This window comes from Oryx dammah, unplaced genomic scaffold (genome assembly GCF_014754425.2).
Source record: "Oryx dammah isolate SB20612 unplaced genomic scaffold, SCBI_Odam_1.1 HiC_scaffold_28, whole genome shotgun sequence".
Classification (NCBI taxonomy): domain Eukaryota; kingdom Metazoa; phylum Chordata; class Mammalia; order Artiodactyla; family Bovidae; genus Oryx; species Oryx dammah.
In genome coordinates this window covers 12,005,597-12,024,722 of record NW_024070212.1, presented here as the reverse complement: position 1 = coordinate 12,024,722, position 19,126 = coordinate 12,005,597, and the positions used below count along the sequence as shown (strand labels likewise).

General features: G+C 42.6%; 1 protein-coding gene across 1 annotated transcript; it reads left to right on the top strand.

The window, feature by feature from the left end:
- Nucleotides 1–3,007: 3,007 nt before the first annotated feature.
- On the top strand, nucleotides 3,008–18,446 carry LOC120855449 (Fc receptor-like protein 2). The gene is made up of 8 exons (XM_040229907.1): nucleotides 3,008–3,038; nucleotides 4,506–4,526; nucleotides 8,782–9,042; nucleotides 9,268–9,549; nucleotides 11,442–11,729; nucleotides 12,161–12,439; nucleotides 16,874–17,194; nucleotides 18,439–18,446. The coding sequence occupies exons 1-8, from the start codon at nucleotides 3,008–3,010 to the stop codon at nucleotides 18,444–18,446; spliced, it is 1,491 nt and encodes a 496-aa protein (XP_040085841.1).
- The last annotated feature ends 680 nt before the right edge of the window (nucleotides 18,447–19,126 follow it).

The window sequence follows — 19,126 nt, the reverse complement described above, 5'->3', positions numbered from 1 at the left end:
AGGACACAGCCTTGAGATAGAAGTGCATTACTGAGATCATATGGACAGGGTACATGTCTGAACCCAGCTAAAGCCTCTGAATAAACTCTTAAAATGTGGTTCAGTTCAGTTCAGTCACTCAGTTGTGTCCGACTCTTTGCAACCCCATGAATCGCAGCACACCAGGCCTCCCTGTCCATCACCAGTTCCCGGAGTTCACTCAAACTCATGTGCATCGAGTCAGTGATGCCATCCAACCATTTTACCCTCTGTCATCCCCTTCTCCTCCTGCCCCCAATCCCTCGCAGCATCAGGGTCTTTTCAAATAAGTCAACTCTTTGCACAAGGTGGCCAAATTATTGGAGTTTCAGCATCAGTCCTTCCAATGAACACCCAGGACTGGTCTCCTTTAGGATGGACTGGATGTATCTCCTTGAAGTCCAAGGGATTCTCAAGAGTCTTCTCCAACACCACAGTTCAAAAGCATCAATTCTTCAGTGCTCAGCTTCCTTCACAGTCCAAATCTCACATCCATACATGACCACTGGAAAAACCATAGCCTTGACTAGACAGACCTTTGTTGGCAAAGTAATATCTCTGCTTTTCAATATGCTCTCTAGGTTGGTCATAACTTTCTTTCCAAGGAGTAAGCATCCTTTAATTTCATGGCTGCAGTCACCATCTACAGTGATTTTGGAGCCCAAAAATAAAGTCTGACACTGTTTCCACTATTTCCCCATCTATTTCCCATGAAGTGATGGGACCAGATGCCATGATCTTCGTTTTATGAATGTTGAGCTTTAAGCCAACTTTTTCACTCTCCTCTTTCACTTTCATCAAGAGGCTTTTTAGTTCCTCTTCACTTTCTGCCATAAGGGTGGTATCATCTGCATATCTGAGGTTATTGATATTTCTCCTGGCAATCTTGATTCCAGCTTGTGCTTCTTCCAGCCCAGCATGTCTCATGATGTACTCTGCATATAAGTTAAATAAGCAGAGTGGCAATATACAGCCTTGACATACTCCTTTTCCTATTTGGAACCAGTCTGTTGTTCCATGCCCAGTTCTAACTGTTGCTTCCTGAGCTGCAGGTTTCTCAAGAGGCAGGTCATAGGTGAGTGCAAAAATCACTTACTTGTGGCCACTCAAGACAAACCTCATAATTCCCTTGCTTATTAAACCTGCCACCTACCAATCTGGAGTGGTCTTCATCTATCCTTGCCTTCTATTTGTGAGGGCCATTTGGAGGAACCAACAAATTCCTAGTGAAGTGTTCATTTGTCAGGTTTATTCCATTGTCAATATTCCTTCCTGGTATGGCTTACAAGATAATAATATTTAGGTTTTGCCCCCACCTAAATGTCTTTTTGGTCTCATCTCAATGCACACACTGATAGTATCAAGTGGGAAAAATGGAAAAAGAAAGGTTTTTGCTGGGAGGGAGCTTCTAATGCTGGTATAATACCACCACCCCCACCACCCCATTTAGGTCTCTACGAGTTATTCTCCACTTGAACCACTTTCATCCCACCCTGATTCGTTCTCTGCCCTTCTTGGCTGCTCTGCGCCCTGGCTTGCTGACCCCTGCACACTACATCAGTCAGCACCACTGACTTGCAGTTGGACTCCATCAATAGAAGAGAGAATGCTAAGGAAGACAGGGCAGCAGGGAGCGGTCAGGGCATCCCCTCTCCCTCTCAGCCTCAGTGCCTCACCTCCAGCAGTAGCTGCATCCTCCACAGTCACAGCTCTGCCTGGTGGCCCCTCCTTGGTGACTCCAGTTCACACTGGGCTTTTGTGACTCTCCTTCCTCCCCTTGCTTCTTCAGTACAGGGGCTGAAACAGTGTCCCACTGTGATTGGCCTTGAGGTGACTCATCATCTTTAGTTTGTTATTTCAACCCTGTCCACATCTCTATAAGTCAGTCCTTTCATTAAAGCCTCTTCTTTTAAGACTAGTTTGAGTCTATTTCCAGCCTGATACAAGAGCTCTCTTCCAAAATTGATTCTTGACCTTTGGAATGTGAGGAGACAGATGTGGCCTGTCCTGTGGGTGTTAAAGCCCTTCAGATCACTGTAAAGTAATTTGGGGCTAATACCTCAAGGTTAATGCCACAGAGTGTATTACTTTTTCCATTCTGCTTGTATCTGTCTGGAACATTTCATGGGCAGAGATGACTTGGGTTGGGCAGAATTTGTATCCTCCTGAGTTCCTGGACTTCATAATACCATCTAATACCATTCTAATCCACCATCATTTTTAACAAATACTTATTATTTCTTCATGTGGTAAAGCAGATCTCCAAAGAGCAGTATCCATGTGGTGTTAGCATGGTGTCACAATATTAGGAATTGCATAACAGACCATGCATTCTGAGTGGTAAAAGGGATTTCTCTTTCAAAAAGACCATGAAGGTAATATGAATTTTAGCAGGCCCAGAATTAAATCAATAGTCACTGCAGAGTCAAAACAAGTTAGACAGCTTCTCTAGAGAGACCTTAGCTACATGGAGAAGGCATCTTACATTTTAAGGAGAATTTCTAATCAAAACACACATATCTGAGCAACTCTGTAAAGAAGAATATTTAGAGACTTCCCTGGTGGTCCAGTGGTTAGGAATCTGCCTTTCAGTGCAGGAGACATGGGTTTGATCCCTGGTCAGGGAACTAAGATCCCCCATACTGCAGGGAGACTCAGCCCGCACACAGAAACTATTGAGCCCGAGTGTTGTAGAGCCCACACACCACAACCAAGACCCAGCACAGCCTCCACTCCTCTCAAAAAAAAAAAAAAAAAAAAAACAGAAGAACATTTACTTTCTCAGCACATGTGGGGCTGGGGGTGAGGACAATGCTGATTGTCAAACAGAGAGATTTCCTACTTCCTTTTTTTTTTTAATTTCTATAAAATAAAACCTGAACCACACAGTGCCCAATCCTGGCTTCACAGTCCATGGAGATAGACTGTGGATTCTGCTCTGAGACCTGAGCTGCACCAGTCACTGGGAGAACTTCTCACCTCCAGCCTCATGTTCCTGTGGCCTTTGCTTCTGGTCCTTGGTGGGTAGGATGCTGCAGCAGGATTTGGGGGCAGCCGGGACAAAGCCGGGCTTCCCTCATGGCTCAGAGGGTAAAGAATCTGCCTGCCAATGCAGGAGACCTGGGTTCGATCCCTGGGTCAGGAAGATTCCCTGGAGAAGGGAATGGCTACCCACTCCAGTATTCTTGCCTGGAGAATCCCATGGACAGAGGAGTCTATGGGCTACAGTTCATGGGGTAGCAAAGAGCTGGACCCCAGTGAGTGACTAACACACACACACACACACACACACACACACACACGGCAGAATCACCTATACCTGGGCACCCAGAATCTCTTCTTATTCTGCTAGGATTAGTAGCAATGGGCTTCAGTTTCTAATAACTCAGGACCAATAATAGGTAATATGCAAATGAGTACTGATGAGCAGGGTTCCCAAGAAAAACAAAGGACTTGAGTTTCTTTTCTAAATACTAATACCTTCTCCTTTTGTTTAATAACCATTCCTACTTTGATCTCTAACAAAATTGGAAAGCTTCTTAAAAGGACATCAAAGGAATTTTCTGTTAGGATAAATTTTATTTCTAGCCCATTTAAATCCTCCTCTGCCGCCAATCCCACTTTCACTTCAAATTACCACATTTTTGGTTAAACTCCAACTTTCCTAGACTTAGATTTTGGAGAGGCTTCAATACTTGCTACCCAGAGATGAGATTGTGGGTTTTTTTTGCTGATTAATATGACTCTTGTGCGTATGCATGCATGCTCAGTCACTCAGTCATGTCCGACTCTTTGAGAACCCATGGACTGTAGCCCACAGGCTCCTCTGTCCATGGGATTCTCCAGGCAAGAATACTGGGATTGGGTTGCCATGCCCTCCTCCAGGGGATCTTCCCTACCCAGGGACTAAACCACCATTTCCTGTGTCTCTTGCATTGCAGGCATTTACCTCTGAGCCAAGCCATGGCTCTTGTATATGGATGCAAATTCAGTACTAGATCTAAATAGGGGGAAAAGGAGAAACAGTGTCAAGAGGACACCTCCATTTCCTTCCCGACCCCTCCTGGTTTGTGTGTTGCCACCAGGCAGGCAATGTATCTCAAAATAAAACAAAACAAACAAAAATCAGTCTTAAAAAGAGAAGGTGGGAGAGGAGATAGTAAGTCATGAAATTTCTGAGCATTTACTTGCAAAATAACCAACTTCTGGTAAAGGAGATGGTTTATGTTTACAGAGTGTTTTGTCTTACAAAACAAACATTCAGTTCTACAGGAATGTTGTGAAGGTAGGAAGGGGAGGTAAGAGGGAAAATAGAGGAACTGAGGGAAGGAGGCTGGAAGGGAAGGGAGAGGAGGGGTAGAGGGAAGAAGGGGTAGAGGAAAGGGGAAAAGAGAATTGTTGGAAATATTTTTAGAGAGTTATAACCTTTTTTAAAAAGATCTTTATTCTGGTCTTGTAGTAACCTCTCTGACTCTATTCCCCCACAGCTCCTATCAGCCTACAGTCAGGTGAGTTACTCTTTTGGTGGTGGTGTTCTTTTAGATCTCTAGGAACCATAGTTATTCTGCTATGCAAGGAAGATACCACTTCCCCCAGCCTCTTAGGTGAGGGTTTTGGAGATCAGGGCTTGGACTGGGGTGAAGAGAGCAGGAGGCCAGTGTCTCACCTTGGTCATAGCCGGGGCAGGAATGCTCCGACGTCACATTCATCTTTGCTACCTGCCTGCTTGATGGGCAAAAGACCCTACCCTGACACTCCAAGGCAATGAATTCCTCTCCCTTTACTATTAAGCCCTGGGACAGGAAAGAATTTAACTTATGAAGAGAAAGCAAATCATGCAATGTAGTATCGGGAAAATGTTCTCCTGGTTTCAACCACAGGAGCTCAGTCACCTCCACCAGAAGCACTAGAGACAGTAATGGAAAATATTTATAATAGAAAACCAGTGGGCTAGGGAGATGCTGTGCAAAAAACAAGAACTTCCCTCAATCTTATATTTGGATTGCAAATTACCCATGTCTAACTTGTTTTTCTTTCTTTTTTTTAATTAAAATTCTAATGTAATGAAAAAGAAAGTTTGCTTTTATATTAACCTGGAAAGTTACACTTTCTTCTTTAATGATTCCTTTGAGAGAGTATTTATCCTGCTATAGGGATGGAAAGTGATACTTATAAATCTAGTACTTTTATATCTGGTGATATAAATTACATTACATTTTGTTATTTTAAGCAAAAGTGTTCTTAACACATTAAAGAGTCTCTGAATCAGCTTCACAGGATCCAGTGAACTCCCTGAAATTATAGTATAATGTGTACATATGTACAATTGTACCTTCCTCAAGGGAATGGCATGCATGCATGCTAAGTCACTTCAGTTGTGTCTGACTCTGTGTGACCCTATGGACTGTAGCCCACCAAGCTCCTTTGTCCATGGGATTCTCCAGGCAAGAATATTGGAATGGGTGGCCATGCCCTCCTCCAGGGGATCTTCCTGACCCAGGGATTGAACCCAAATTGCTTATGTCTCCTGCACTGGCAGGCTGGTTCTTTACCACTAGCACCACCTGGGAAGCCCTCAAAGGAATGGGTCTGTAAGTAAACAGGGAAAAGGGTCCAATCTTTGTTCCAGACTCTGTGTAACCTGTAGTCACATTTCTTATCTAACTCCAGCCCTTGTCAATATTACCAAGTTGGTCACATAAATCTTATTTTTCAAATATTTCTTTAATTAAGTTTTAATTTCTGTAATCTTCACTGAAAGTGAAGTGAAAGTAAAAGTTGCTCAGTCATGTCTGACTCTTTGCAACCCCATTGACTATACAGTCCATGGAATTCTCCAGGCCAGAATACTGGAGTGGGTAGCCTTTCCCTCCTCCAGGGGATCTTTCCAACCCAGGGATCGACCTGAAGTTTCTCAAATTGCAGATGGATTCTTTACCAGCTGAGCCACAGGGGAAGCCCAAGAATGGAAGCCCAAGAATACTGGAGTGGGTAGCCTATCCCTTCTCTAGTGGATCTTCCCGACCCAGGAATCAAATCAAAGTCTCCTGCATTGCAGGTGGATTCTTTACCAACTGAGCTATCAGGGAAGCAAAACCTTGCCCAATGTTGAGGAAGAAAACTTTGGGTCTCCAGAAGGACTTAAGACTTCTTTTTCTTTATCAATACTTATGATTCCCACCATCCACTCCAACCTCCTAGCCTAATGGAGGGGCTTTTGAAGTAGCTAAAAAAAGTAGTAGTCATCTCTGAACTTATTTGATAATTTTGTTCTATCAGGAAAAAATTTTGAGCATGTACCTTTAATGTATTATATATATGGTGGTGGTGGTGGTGGTTTAGTCCCTAAGTTTTGTCCTACTCTTGCAACCCCATGGACTATAGTCCACCAGGCTCCTCTGTCCCTGGGATTTCCCAGGCAAGAATACTGGGATGGGTCACCTTTTACTTCTCCAATTATATAAGTATAGATCCCTATACTGAGTGTGAATGTTGTAAAATACAACAAAAACAGAAAATTTAAAAGATGAGAAAATGTTTATCATAATATGAGAGCTTCCTCTCCACCTCCTTATGGATCCCACTTTGCATTTAAAGTATAGTTGGCTTACATATTTGTTAGATTCTGGTTTTCAGCAGAGTGATTCAGTTATACATATACATTCTTTTTCACTATAAGTTATTACAAAATATTGAATATGTTTCCCTGTGCTATACAGTAAACACTTGTTGTTTATTTTATATATAATAGTTTGTATCTACTAATCCCAAACTCCTAATTTATCCTTTTCCCCCTTTCACCTTTGATAACCATAAATTTGCTTTCTATGTCTGTGAGTCTGTTTCTGTTTTATAAATAAGTCCATTTGTATCATATTTTCAAGTCCACATATAGGTGGGATATAGTATTTGCCTTTCTCTGTCTGACTTATTTCACTTGGTATGATAATCTCTGGGTCCATCCACATTGCTGCAAATGGCATTATTTCACTCTTGAATGACTGAGTAGTATTCCACTTATACTGAAGGACAGGGAAGTCTGGTATGCTACATTCCATGGAGTTACAAAGAGTCAGACACAGCTTAGCGACTGAACAACAACAGCTACAGTATTCCATTGTGCGTGTACATCCATATTAATATACATATACATGTTCTTTATCCATTCATCTGTCAATGAACATTTAGGCTGCTTCCATTGCAAACAGTGCTACTGTAAACATTGGGGTGCAAGGGTCTTTTTGAATTGGAGTTTTCATTGATCCCACTTTGAAGACTCGATCTTGACATCACGAGACAAGACACTGAGACCTAGCACTCCTTCCCTCCACCATAAACTCATGGCTGAAGGGGTGAGCTGGGCAGACAGCCCCTTTCAAGGGCAGTCTCTTTTCCCACTCTGTTCCTTCATCTCTGGCACTGCCTCTCTTTACACTGAAGGGGAATGATCCAAAGTTCAGACCAGGGATTAGATTTTACATCAGAACAACAAATATTTTCCCTGCAATTTATCCCAATGTACTACAATATCCCAATGTACTATGCCGAAGAATTGATGCTTTTGAACTGTGGTGCTGGAGAAGACTCTTGAGAGTCCCTTGGACAGCAAGGAGATCCAACCAGTCCATCCTAAAGGAAATCAGTCCTGAATATTCATGGTAAGGCTTGATATTGAAGCTGAAACTCCAGTACTTTGGCCACCTGATGTGAAGAACCGACTCATTTGAAAAGACCCTGATGCTGGGAAAGATTGAAGGCAGGAGGAGAAAGGGAGGACAGAGGATGAGATGGTTGGATGGCATCACCAACTCAATGGACATGAGTTTGAATAAACTCCAGGAGTTGGTGATGAACAGGGAGGCCTGGAGTGCTGCAATCCATGGGCTCACAGAGTTGGACACGACTGAGCAACTGAACTGAACTACAATTCCAAATTGATTTTTAAACCTGAATTTCTAGTTCCACTGTCAACCAAAAACTTTTCCCCCAAAGAAGCCCAAGGCTGCAGGGTTGAGTCACAGAGCACTGTGGTGGTTGACTCCCCCTTCTTTCTGCACAAACTTTCAGGCAATAGTCTCTTGCTCTTCTCCACTGTATTGTTTGCTTTCCCTCCTGGGGCAGATCCAAAACACCAAGCTGTTCGTGCACTCTCTAGTGACCACTCCCTTTTATGAGGAGGCAATGACCTGAACAGAAGAGGAGCCCACTTTTCTCTTAGGGATCATCCAGATGCCTCTGAAAAAAGCATCCAAGTGGGGAATTATGAATATTGAAGCTGTAGATCCCAGGGCTGATATCTCAGTGACCCAGATTGTTTCATCCAAGGAGAATGACAAAGGGAAGCTTTTTGAATTGTACTCCTGGGCTGAGCCTCTAAGGAATGACAAAAGCAAAGGTTAATTATGGCTGCCACAGGGATATGAGGTCACCTTGAATGGATATTAGGGGATGTTAAGTGGAACTGTTTTAAATCCGTATTTTCCAGAAAAGTATTGGCACCCAGGGAAAAAAAAGGGGGATTAAATATTTTTAATAGACATAAAGCTATTAGGATGTGTGGAAGACAAAATATGTCACTAAGTGAAAGAGAGCTCACCTTTGCTGAGCAAAGAAGCCAAGAGAGCCAGTAGGTCCCAAGGGACCTATGGCTGCCCAGCTTCCTGTATGAGTTTGCACTATCCCTCTGCCTTATGAACAGAATCTAGAGGGCTGGGATGGGAGTGGGGAGCCTTGGAATCATACATATTTTTGCATCTTTTGCAGACTGGCTGAGTATCGATATGCCATACTATGCCTATGAAGGAGACCAGGTGGTGGTGAGGTGCTCTGGCAGAGACAATAATAAAATAAAGAGACTGACATTCTACAAAGATGGAGCTCGGCTACCCACTTATTATAACACCTATATCATTTCCAATGCAAGACCCAGTGACAGTGGCTCCTATTATTGTAAGGCAAAAAGGAGAGTGTTCTTATTTATAGATGACACGGAACAAACAAGATCTGTATGGCTCACTGTCCGAGGTGAGGGTCTCACTTTTTAAGTGGATGAGACTGGGAAGGAGTAGGGCCTGTGTGGAAGGAGCAGGGTGCAGAGCAGAGAAGACCACCCAGGAAGGGAGAAATGGTGGGCGGCTGTGTGTCCTGGAGTCTGGGCCTGTTTCCTGCTCACTGGGGCTGAAAAGGCACTTCTCTACAGGAACTCTATACCTCACTGACTGGTGGCTTCTGTTTAATTCTTCCCTCCAGAGCTGTTTCCAGCACCTCAACTGACAACCAGACCCTCACAACCCACTGAGGGAGCCTCAGTAACCCTGTCCTGTGGTACCCAGCTCCCTGCAGACAGATCAGAGACCCAGCTTCGCTACTCCTTCTACAGGGGTGGCTACACCTTGAGGTCAGACTGGGACTCACCAGAGTTTTGGATCTCAGAAATATGGAAAGAAGACTCAGGATACTACTGGTGTGAGGCAAGGACAGTATCTCACAGTGTCTCAAAGCAGAGTCACCAGTCCTATATACAAGTGCAAAGTGAGCATTGGTACTGGGCTGCTAGGTTGGGCGGGCAGAGAAGAACTGTAGATCCCATTCAGACCTGTGTTCTTCATTTCAACTGTGCTGCCTCTATGCCTGTGGTTGGGGGCCTACAATGACTTAATCAGGCTCTGCTTTATTAACTGCTACCATGGCATCATCTCCCAATAGTTCTGCTCTCCCTACCAGAAAAAAAAAAAAAAAAGGATTTCCCTGGTGGTCCAGCAGTTAAGATTCCATGATCCCAATGCAGAGGGTCCAGGTTCAATGCCTGGTCAGAGAACTAGATCCCATAGAAAGTGGAAGTGTTAGTCGATCAGTCGTGCCCAACTCTTTGTGACCCCATAAACTGTATCCCACTTGGCTCCTCTGTCCATGGAATTCTCCAGGCAAGATACTGGCGTGGGTTACCATTCCCTTCTCCAGGGGATCTTCCTGACTCAGGGATCAAACTCAGGTCTTCTGCACTGGAGGTAGATGCTTTATCATCTGAGCCATCCCGCAACCAAAAGATCTCACAAGCTGCAACAAGATCCAGTGCAGCCAAATAAATAAATTTAAAATACATTTTTACTTTACAATTCTGTATTGGTTTTGGCATAGATTGACATGAATCCACCACAGGAAGTAAAAATTAAAAATAAATAAATTAATTAATTAAAAAATAAATAAATTTAAAATACATATGTATAGTTCACATATGTATTTTTAAATACTTTAAAAAATAATTTTTTTTAAAAAAGTAAAGAAGTATTTTTAAAAAACATAATAATCTCTCTGGAGCATTTATGTATGCTTAGCACTGAGGAATGCTCAGTGAACCAAGAGATAAATCACGGTCTCTGTCTGCAGAGAATGACCCCCAACTAGGAGGCACATTTAACCCAGCTAGAGCAATGAAGGAACAAAGTGATGATGGTGATAATGATGATGTGAGAAATATCAATAAGAATCCTCACCATTTATTAAAAGTTTACTAAACGTTAACCTGAAACCAAGCTGTTATAGTCAATTCAGAACCCCTCTGATGCTCAGAAATATTTGCAGAGGGGAAGACTTGTAGAAAGTTTATCAAGTACTAGGAAGGCACTGATCAGAGCAGTTTTATATTTAGTCATCAGAGTAACCCTGTGAAGTAGGTGAAAATTATCTGTAAAGCGGATATTATGTTCTCCTCACTTTACACATGAGGAACTGAAAGCACAGAGCTGTTTGGTGGCCTGCCCCAAGGGAACCCAGCAAATAAGCAGCACAGCTGAAATCTGAACCCAGGCACTCTGGTATCAGTTACGTTTCCTATCTCAGCCACTTCAGTGGAGAGTAGTACCAGTAACAGCCACCATTTGCTGAACTCTTCAGTGTAACAGGTTCTTTGTACATGCATGCTGTTTCATCCTCATGAGAACGCTATGAAGTTAGTATGATTATCCATACTTTACCTTTGAGAAAACTGAGGATCAGAGAGATTAACTAATCTATGAAGATCATGCAATGAATAAGTGATGGAAGTGGGTGAGGACTCCCCTGTCAGTCCCCTTCCCATCACTCCTGCTGTCCTGAGTTTATCTGGAGATCAGGAAGGAGCAAGATCACTAAGGGCTGTGGTCATTAGCAAAGGCTAATGAGTGTGGAGGAAGTGCAAGTTGGAATTTTTAGAGCATTCAGGAGCAAGGTGAGCCTTGATAAAAAAATACTTCTCTGCCTAAACATCCCACCAGCTCCGCCTACCATAATGGTCAGCAGGTGGTACCAGCTTCCACTCCAGGCCCTCACCTTTCTGCACCTGCAGAAGAGTGTATCTTCAAGTCCCATAAAAAGTGCCCCTGTCCAACATCCCAGCCCCAGCCTCCTCCCATCACGCCCTCACCTGTCGTCCTGTGTTCACACAGGAATCCCTGTGTCTGGAGTGCTCCTGGAGACACAGCCCCAGAGGGATCAGGTGGTTAAAGGGGAGACGCTGGTCCTTGTCTGCTCTGTGGCCAAAGGCACCGGGAAAACCAAGTTCTTTTGGCACAGAGAGGACACAAGAGAGAGTCTGGGGCAGAAAAGTCAGCGCTCCCAGAGAGCAGAGCTGGAGATCCCCGATATCCGGGAGAGCCATGCCGGGCGCTACTACTGCACAGCAGACAACGGCTACGGCCTCATCCAGAGCCAGGCAGTGATCGTCACTGTGAGAAGTAAGTAGCTAATTCTCCTAATTAGCTGGAGAGTCCCAACTGCAATTGGTTTCCTTCTGTGACAGTGAGGATGTTCCAAGGATAAGAATCAGGGCTGTGAAGAGGTTAGGAAACCATTAACATGCTAGGCTTGTTATTGCAACGGTGGCAGCAGCAGCAGCGACAACAGGGTCAGAAGAGCTGAAGGACGATGGGGGAGACAGGAAGCAGGCTATGAGGCTGGGTCAGACATATGACCTCCAGAATTCCTCCCCGGAAATTGTCAGAGCTCCATAGGGAAGCGTCTCTGCAGCGTTAGATCAGAAGGTGCGCTAGTGGGAAGAAACCCCAGGGCGTGAGAGGTACTGTGTGGATACCGTGAGAATAGAGAGAGTGGGTTATCAGTCTGGGCCCGCACTAGAGACCCTCTCTGAGGAACCGCCCTTTATCAGTTCCAGTGTCACGTCCCGTCCTCACCTTCAGTGTTCCTGGGGCCCAGGCCTTGACTGGGGACGTGGTGGAGCTTCGCTGTGAGGACAAGAGAGCATCTCCCCCCATCTTGTACCGGTTTTACCATGAAAATGTGCCCCTGGGGAACACCGCGGCGCCTTTCGGAGGAGGAGCTTCCTTCAACCTATCTGTGACCGCAAGGCATTCTGGGACCTATGCTTGCGAGGCCGACAACGGCCTGGGGGCCCAGCGCAGTGACGTGGCGGTACTCTACGTCACAGGTAGGAAAAGTCCAACGCCTCCTTCCAGAACACTGGTTGCCGTTATTCCAAACAGTGGCTTGTGTGTCCTTTCCATGGGTTTTCCTCTCCCTCGAGGAATCGGAGTTCGACAAAAGAAGCTGTCAGCTCTCCCTGTCTCTCCTTCTCGCTGGTCTGAACATCATCATCACTGGCCTTCCAGTTTCCCTTTCACTTACACCATCAGATAGGTGTGAACTAGATACTGCGCTAGGATCAAGTCAGCCCTGGGAGTGGGGTAAGTGAGGCATGGAGAGAGGAGACAAAGATGATTGCATATTCAGAGCTCTCAGCGAGCAAGGAGCTACAACCAAACCTTGTCAATACTTAAGGAAACAGTGAAAACCCCATGAACAAGCCAGATTCTAGGATTCAAAACTTTACTAGGATTATCTCATTTAATCTCCATTGACAACTCTCATTTTACTAATGAGGAAATGATATTTAGAATAAGTAACTTACCCACCGTCACACAGCGAGTAGGTGCAAAGATGAAACTCTAGGCAAGAACTACAGAATTGAAAACCTGCTCCTTGCCACTATTTTAAAATGATGGTTGTATATATAATATTTTCCCTTTAATTTATTATTGTGGAGAAGTGCCTTAATAAGTTTATAAACCCTTCTCAGTCATTATATCATAGGTAGCAGCTACGTACAACTCAATATTTATTTCAAATGTTTGCATCTTTATTTATGAGTTTTCTTTTTTGAACTAATTTTGGTTTCAGGGATAGGTTTGCCTCATAAGAATGTTTTCAGAAGTTTTCCATATTCTCTATGCTCTGCAGCAGTTTACTACTGTATTGGAATTATCTATTTGCAAAGTCTTTGGAACTAGCCTAAACAACATTCTGAGCTTCTTAAATCCTTACCTCCACTGTCAAATCTTTTCTATTAGTCTTCATATTTTCTATTCCTTGTTAAAATAATTTGGGCAATTATACCTAAATTTATCACAGAATGTTGTCCATAGTATTCTCATCTAATTTTGAAACAGCCTTTATGTATGCATTTATGCTCTCTTCTCATTTCTAGTTTGTGTGATCTCTTTTTCTTAATCATATTTGCCGTATGCTTGTCAATTTTATTGCTCTTTTTAAAGAACCAGGCTTAGTTTTTTTATTCAAATATATTTGAGTTTTGGTTTTCTGATTCATTTGTTTCTCCTTTATCTTCAATATTTCTTTCTTCCTTTTCAGTTTATGTGGTTCTTTAATTTCTTAAGCAAATGCTTATTTATTTTTCATCTTTGTTTCCTAGTAAATGAATTTAAAACTGTATAGTTTCTTCTAATTACCACTTTCATCTCATCCTACAGATTTTGATGTATAATATTTTCATTTGTTTAATTTACAAAGTATGTAAAATTTGTGTTTAACTTAATTTTATAGCCTGAAACTTAATAATTCCTTATGAATAGATTTTTATCCTCTTTTATTAGTTTCTTTTTTAAATTTTTTATTGGAGTATATATTTGATATGCAATGTCATGTTAGTTTCAGGTGTACGGCAAGGCACACCAATTGTGCATGCACGCACGCTAAGTCACTTCAGTTGTGTCCTACTCTTTGCCACCCTATGGACTGTAGCTCACCAGGCTCCTCTGTCCATGGGGATTCTCCAGGCAAGAATACCAGAATGGGTTGCTATTTCCTCCTCCAGGGCATCTTCCCAACCAAGGGATTGAACCCGTGTCCCTTGCATCTCCTGCATTGGCAGGCAGGTTCTTTACCACTTTGCCATCTGGGAAGCCCCAACCAGTTATACATGTACATCCACTGTTTTTTAGATTATTTTCCCATATAGGTCATTACAGAGTATTGAGTCAAATACAATGGATCTTATTAGTTATCTATTTTATATATAGTAGTGAAAATCCCATGGACAGAGGAGCCTGGTAGGCTGCAGTCCATGGGGTCCCTATGAGTCGGACACGACTGAGCGACTTCACTTTCACTTTTCACTTTCATGCATTGGAGAACAAAATGGCAACCCACTCCAGTGTCCTTGCCTGGAGAATCCCAGGGACGGAGGAGCCTGGTGGGCTGCTGTCTCTGGAGTCTCATGGAGTCGGACACAACTGAAGTGACTTAGCAGCAGCAGCAGCAACAGCAGTGTGTACATGTCAATCCCAATCTTAAAATGTATTCCTCCCTCACTTACCCCATGGTAACCATAAACTTGTTTTCTACATTTGTAACTCTATTTCTGTTTCGTAGATAAGTTCATTTATATACTTTTTTAGATTCTTATAAATTTCTTTTCTAAAAACTTTTTATTATCCCTATATTAAATTTTATCAAAGAATATGGCCTGTATCATTTGGTGATTTATAATAATATCTTTTGAAATAACATACAGTTAACATTTTTTCTAAATGCTATAAATGAAATTTGGAAAGAATGCGAATTTTCTATTTAGGATATGCAAAGTTCAGTTTTTATTTCTCTATTAAATTAAGCAAGTTGTTTGATGTATTCAGTTTCTATAGAGTCATATGCTTTTTTCAAGCTATTAATTTTTGAGCATCATATTCACATTATTACTTATAATTCTTAGAAACTTAGCTTTTTATAGGGGCTTTGTCATGAACTTGGTAATTGACTGTGTAAAATGGTGCATTTTTGTTTCAAATGACAGAAATCTCATACAAACAGGCTTGGGCCAGAAAAAAATAGTAAAGTTGGTGGGAGGGGTCAGGAATGGACATGGCTTAATGTGCGACTAGCAAAGGGTTCTGTCTCTGCCTCCCCTCTTTCCTCTGCATTTCTCCATTAACTTCTCAGACAGGCAGAGCTGACCACAGACATCTTCAATTTTATATCCCTCCTTTCTGCTAGATATCCCAAAGAAAAGAGTTTCTTTTTAATTATTTAAAAAAATTTTTAATTAAAAAAAGAAATTTGACTGAGCCATGTGATGTGCAGGATCTTAGGTACTTGACCAGAGATTGAACCCACACCCCAGGCAATGGAAGCACAGAGTCTTAACTCTGTAAGGGAAGTGCCTAATTTTTTTTTAATTGCAGCATTGTTGATTTACAATGTCATTTTAATTTCAGGCTTACAACACAGTGATTCTGTTTTATATTCCTTTTAAGATTCTTTTCCGTTATACATTATTATAAAATATTGAGTAGAGTTCTCTGTGGTTTACAGTAGGCCCTTGTTGGTTATCTATTTTATGTATAGTAGTGTGAATATGCTAATTCCCACTTCCTAATTTATGCCTCCACCACTTTCCCATTTGGTAACCATAACTTTGTTTACTATGTCTGTGATTCTATGTCTGTTTTGTAGATAAGTTCAGTGATACTATATGATATCCGTCTCTGTCTGACATTTCTTAGCATGATAATCTCTAAGTCCATCCATGTTGCTGCAAATGACATTATTCCATCCTTTGTTATGGCTGAGTGATATTCCATTGTATATACGTACCACATCTTCTTTATCCATTCATCTGTCAATGGACATTTAGGTTGCTTTCCTGTCTTGGCTTTTGTAAATAATGCTGCAGTAAACATTGGTGTTCATGTACCTGAGACAAGAGTCTCTTTAGACATTACTCCAGTTTAGACACAGACTAGAACAGACTTATGGACACGGGGCAGGGTCAGGTAAGAAGGAGAAGGCGGGACAAATGGAGAGAGTAGCATGGAAACATGTACACTAATGTATGTGAAATAGACAGCCGATGAGAATTTGCTCTATGACTCAGGGAATGCAAATCGGGGTTCTGTGACAACCTAGAGGGGTGGGATAGGGTGAGAGGTAGGAGGCAGACTTAAGAGGGGGGGGACATTTGTATACCTATGGCTGATCCATATGGATGTATAGCAGAAACCAACACAATATTATAATTATCCTTCAATTTAAATAAATAAAAACAATTACTCCAATTTAAGAAGCAAAAAAATAATAATAAATAGAGATTAACCAGTCCATGTGATGTGTTCATCCTTTTCCTCTACAGAGAATATAGCCCTGTGACTGGTGAAGTCAGCAACAGAGTAGAGCAAAAGAAAACTGAGTAACTCAATTGACCTATTTTAGGCCTTTTGTTCCAAGTCTCATTGTCCATTTTTAGGAAACACCTGATTCTGGACTCCTCTTTTTCTAAGACCTTTTCGAGCTCATAAAAATCAAACCGTAAGTCTCTATGTGCCTGTATTCCTTTGTTTTCAGAAAGAAAGGCCTTTTCCCAGGTGACTTTGAGTGGAGGCCTTAGGTGGGGTGGGATGTTTTAGGAGATGGTAATGGCATGGGATAGAGCAAACCTTGGTGATTCCTGATTTAGCAGGTCCTCTGCTTCATACCACATACCACCACCACTATCAAACAACCTCTCTTAACACTGGAAGCTGCCCTAAGAGGACATTTCTGAGTGTGCTCTGACCCCTTCTGTTCACAGAATTTCCACCTAAAATACGCCTGATGAATGGTCCCCACCGTTGTGAAGGGCGAGTGGAGGTGGAAAAGGAAGGTCACTGGGGCACCGTGTGTGATGACGGCTGGGACATGAAGGATGTGGCCGTGGTGTGCCGGGAGCTGGGCTGTGGAGCAGCCAAGCACACACCTGCAGGCATGTTGTATCTGCCAGTGGCAGAAGAGGACCAGCCTGTATTTATTCAGGTAGCCCTGTGCAATGGGACAGAAGCGGCACTGGCTGAATGTGAGCAGGTTGAGACCTTTGACTGTGGGCATGATGAGGATGCAGGCGCAGTGTGTGAAGGTAGGTGATAGCGGGGCCTGGTGAATGGGAACTGGTTTACTCTACTTCAAGGCCATTCTCTATGCTGCCTCCAACTCACCTTGCTAGTCACTGTTGCTCCTGCTGCCTTCAGAACCACTCACTCATTCTACATTAGCATGTGGTCAGGAAAACACCATTAGTTCATATTAGACAGTCAAGAGTTATAAAGGACTCTCCTACACATTCTGTTGGTAGCCTGTATCTGCCACTTCGAAAGACAAGATATTGGCATTTTCATGGCCATGAGTTTGACTATAATGCCAGGGAATTAATTATAAAACCATAAAATTACACAGTTTGATTTTAATTGAGGTCACGCTGCTTATATTGTTCTAATCAATATAGATTGATTAGAGCTGATGGGATTAGATTGTTCTGTGTTCTAACCTAATCCCATCAGCTCTACTGTACTCTCTCCCTGAAATGCCTCTACTCATCGAAACAAATCCCCAAATAAGAGGAGTGCTTGGTGGGGAAGATGCAAGTGCTTTTTCCTTCCCTGGATTCTAATGAGACAGGGAGTGGGGAATGCGAGGCATGTCAGAAAGACTCTGGGTCTTCAAGGAAACCAGGCCACAAATTGATGGTAGAAGTGAAAAAAAAAGTCCACTGCATTTCCCAAAGATTCTATCGAGCCTATGACTAGAGCAGAGTCCAGTGGGACTGCTACCTCAGGCCCAGCCCCAGATCATGTCTCTGGTGGAGCACCCCAACTTCTGGGGCATCCTTCCAGAGGTGGTGAGAAGAAGCTTTTAGAACTAATGAGCCAATGTCCAGTTTTAGGAATATCTAAAGCTGGCTCATTCAGGGAAATGGAATCAGCTTTGGAAACTGGAAAGGATCCAGGATTTGGTGTCAACTATGCAGAGCTTGAGTCCTGTCTCCCACACTTACCAGCCCTTTAAGCATCAAACTTCTCTGAAGCTCATGATCTCTGTCAGAAAAGTGGAATAATACCCAGTCCAGTTACAGAGCTGGGACGAGATCAAACACTCATCATTCATAAAGATCTGTGATGAAGAGCAAAATCTGGGAAGATGTCTCCAGGACCTGCTACCGCTTGTTGATTTTGAATGGTCTCCATGAAAGGGGAGGTCAGGAACTCAGGGTTGGCCCTCTTCCATATCTTGGACCTCACCTCTCCAGGAAGACCCCATGAGTTTGTCCGGACAATCCCTTTTTGGCTCTTCCTCTCCTTACCACCTATTCCCTTTTCTCTACAGCATTCTAGCCTAGTTCTTTTTGAAGATATGGAGACTGGAGGCCCGCAGACCTCAGAATCTCTACTTTTTGACCTCCCAGCCCTGGGTGACCCAGTGGCTCTGGACAGACCTTAATGCTTTACCTGTGGCTCACTTGACCCCTCAGCAGGATTCTAAATTGTTCTTCTGAGCCAAAGCATCAACTGTGCCTGCCTCTGGGGCAAAACCCAGCTCCCAAAGAAGCCAAGCTCAGAGAATATCTCCCTCTATACTGACACCTTGGCCCGGTCCTGGCTTTTCCAGTCTCTTCCAGAACTGCCTGGCGATACCAATACTGTCTCCTTGAGCAGATGTAGCAGCTCCTGGGATGAAACAAGCAAGGAACTGATTGAGGTGGGCCCTACATCTTGTACAAAATATGTGCATGTAAAACAGACAAAAAAAAAGGTGGGTATTTGATTGTGTTTCCAAGTGACTTGGGAAGAAAGTAGCTCTTATTTCTTTTTAAAATATTTTTTAAATTACAAATATAAAACACATTATAAAAAGAAGAGTATACAAAAAAGAAAATTAAAATCAGCCAAAATTTTAACACTCAGAAGTAACTCCTGTTAATATTCTGATAATTCTAAAATGTTTTATAAATACATATGAATGAACATGTATATTTTATTTTATTTTACTGCAAGCTACATATTATTTTATACTG

Excerpts from the sequence above, each read along its gene's own strand:
- LOC120855449 (XM_040229907.1), top strand. The coding sequence starts at position 3,008 with ATGTTCCTGTGGCCTTTGCTTCTGGTCCTTG. Across the intron at positions 11,730-12,160 it reads AGTGATCGTCACTGTGAGAA|TTCCAGTGTCACGTCCCGTC; the intron begins GTAAGTAGCTAA and ends GCCCTTTATCAG. Across the intron at positions 12,440-16,873 it reads GGCGGTACTCTACGTCACAG|AATTTCCACCTAAAATACGC; the intron begins GTAGGAAAAGTC and ends TTCTGTTCACAG.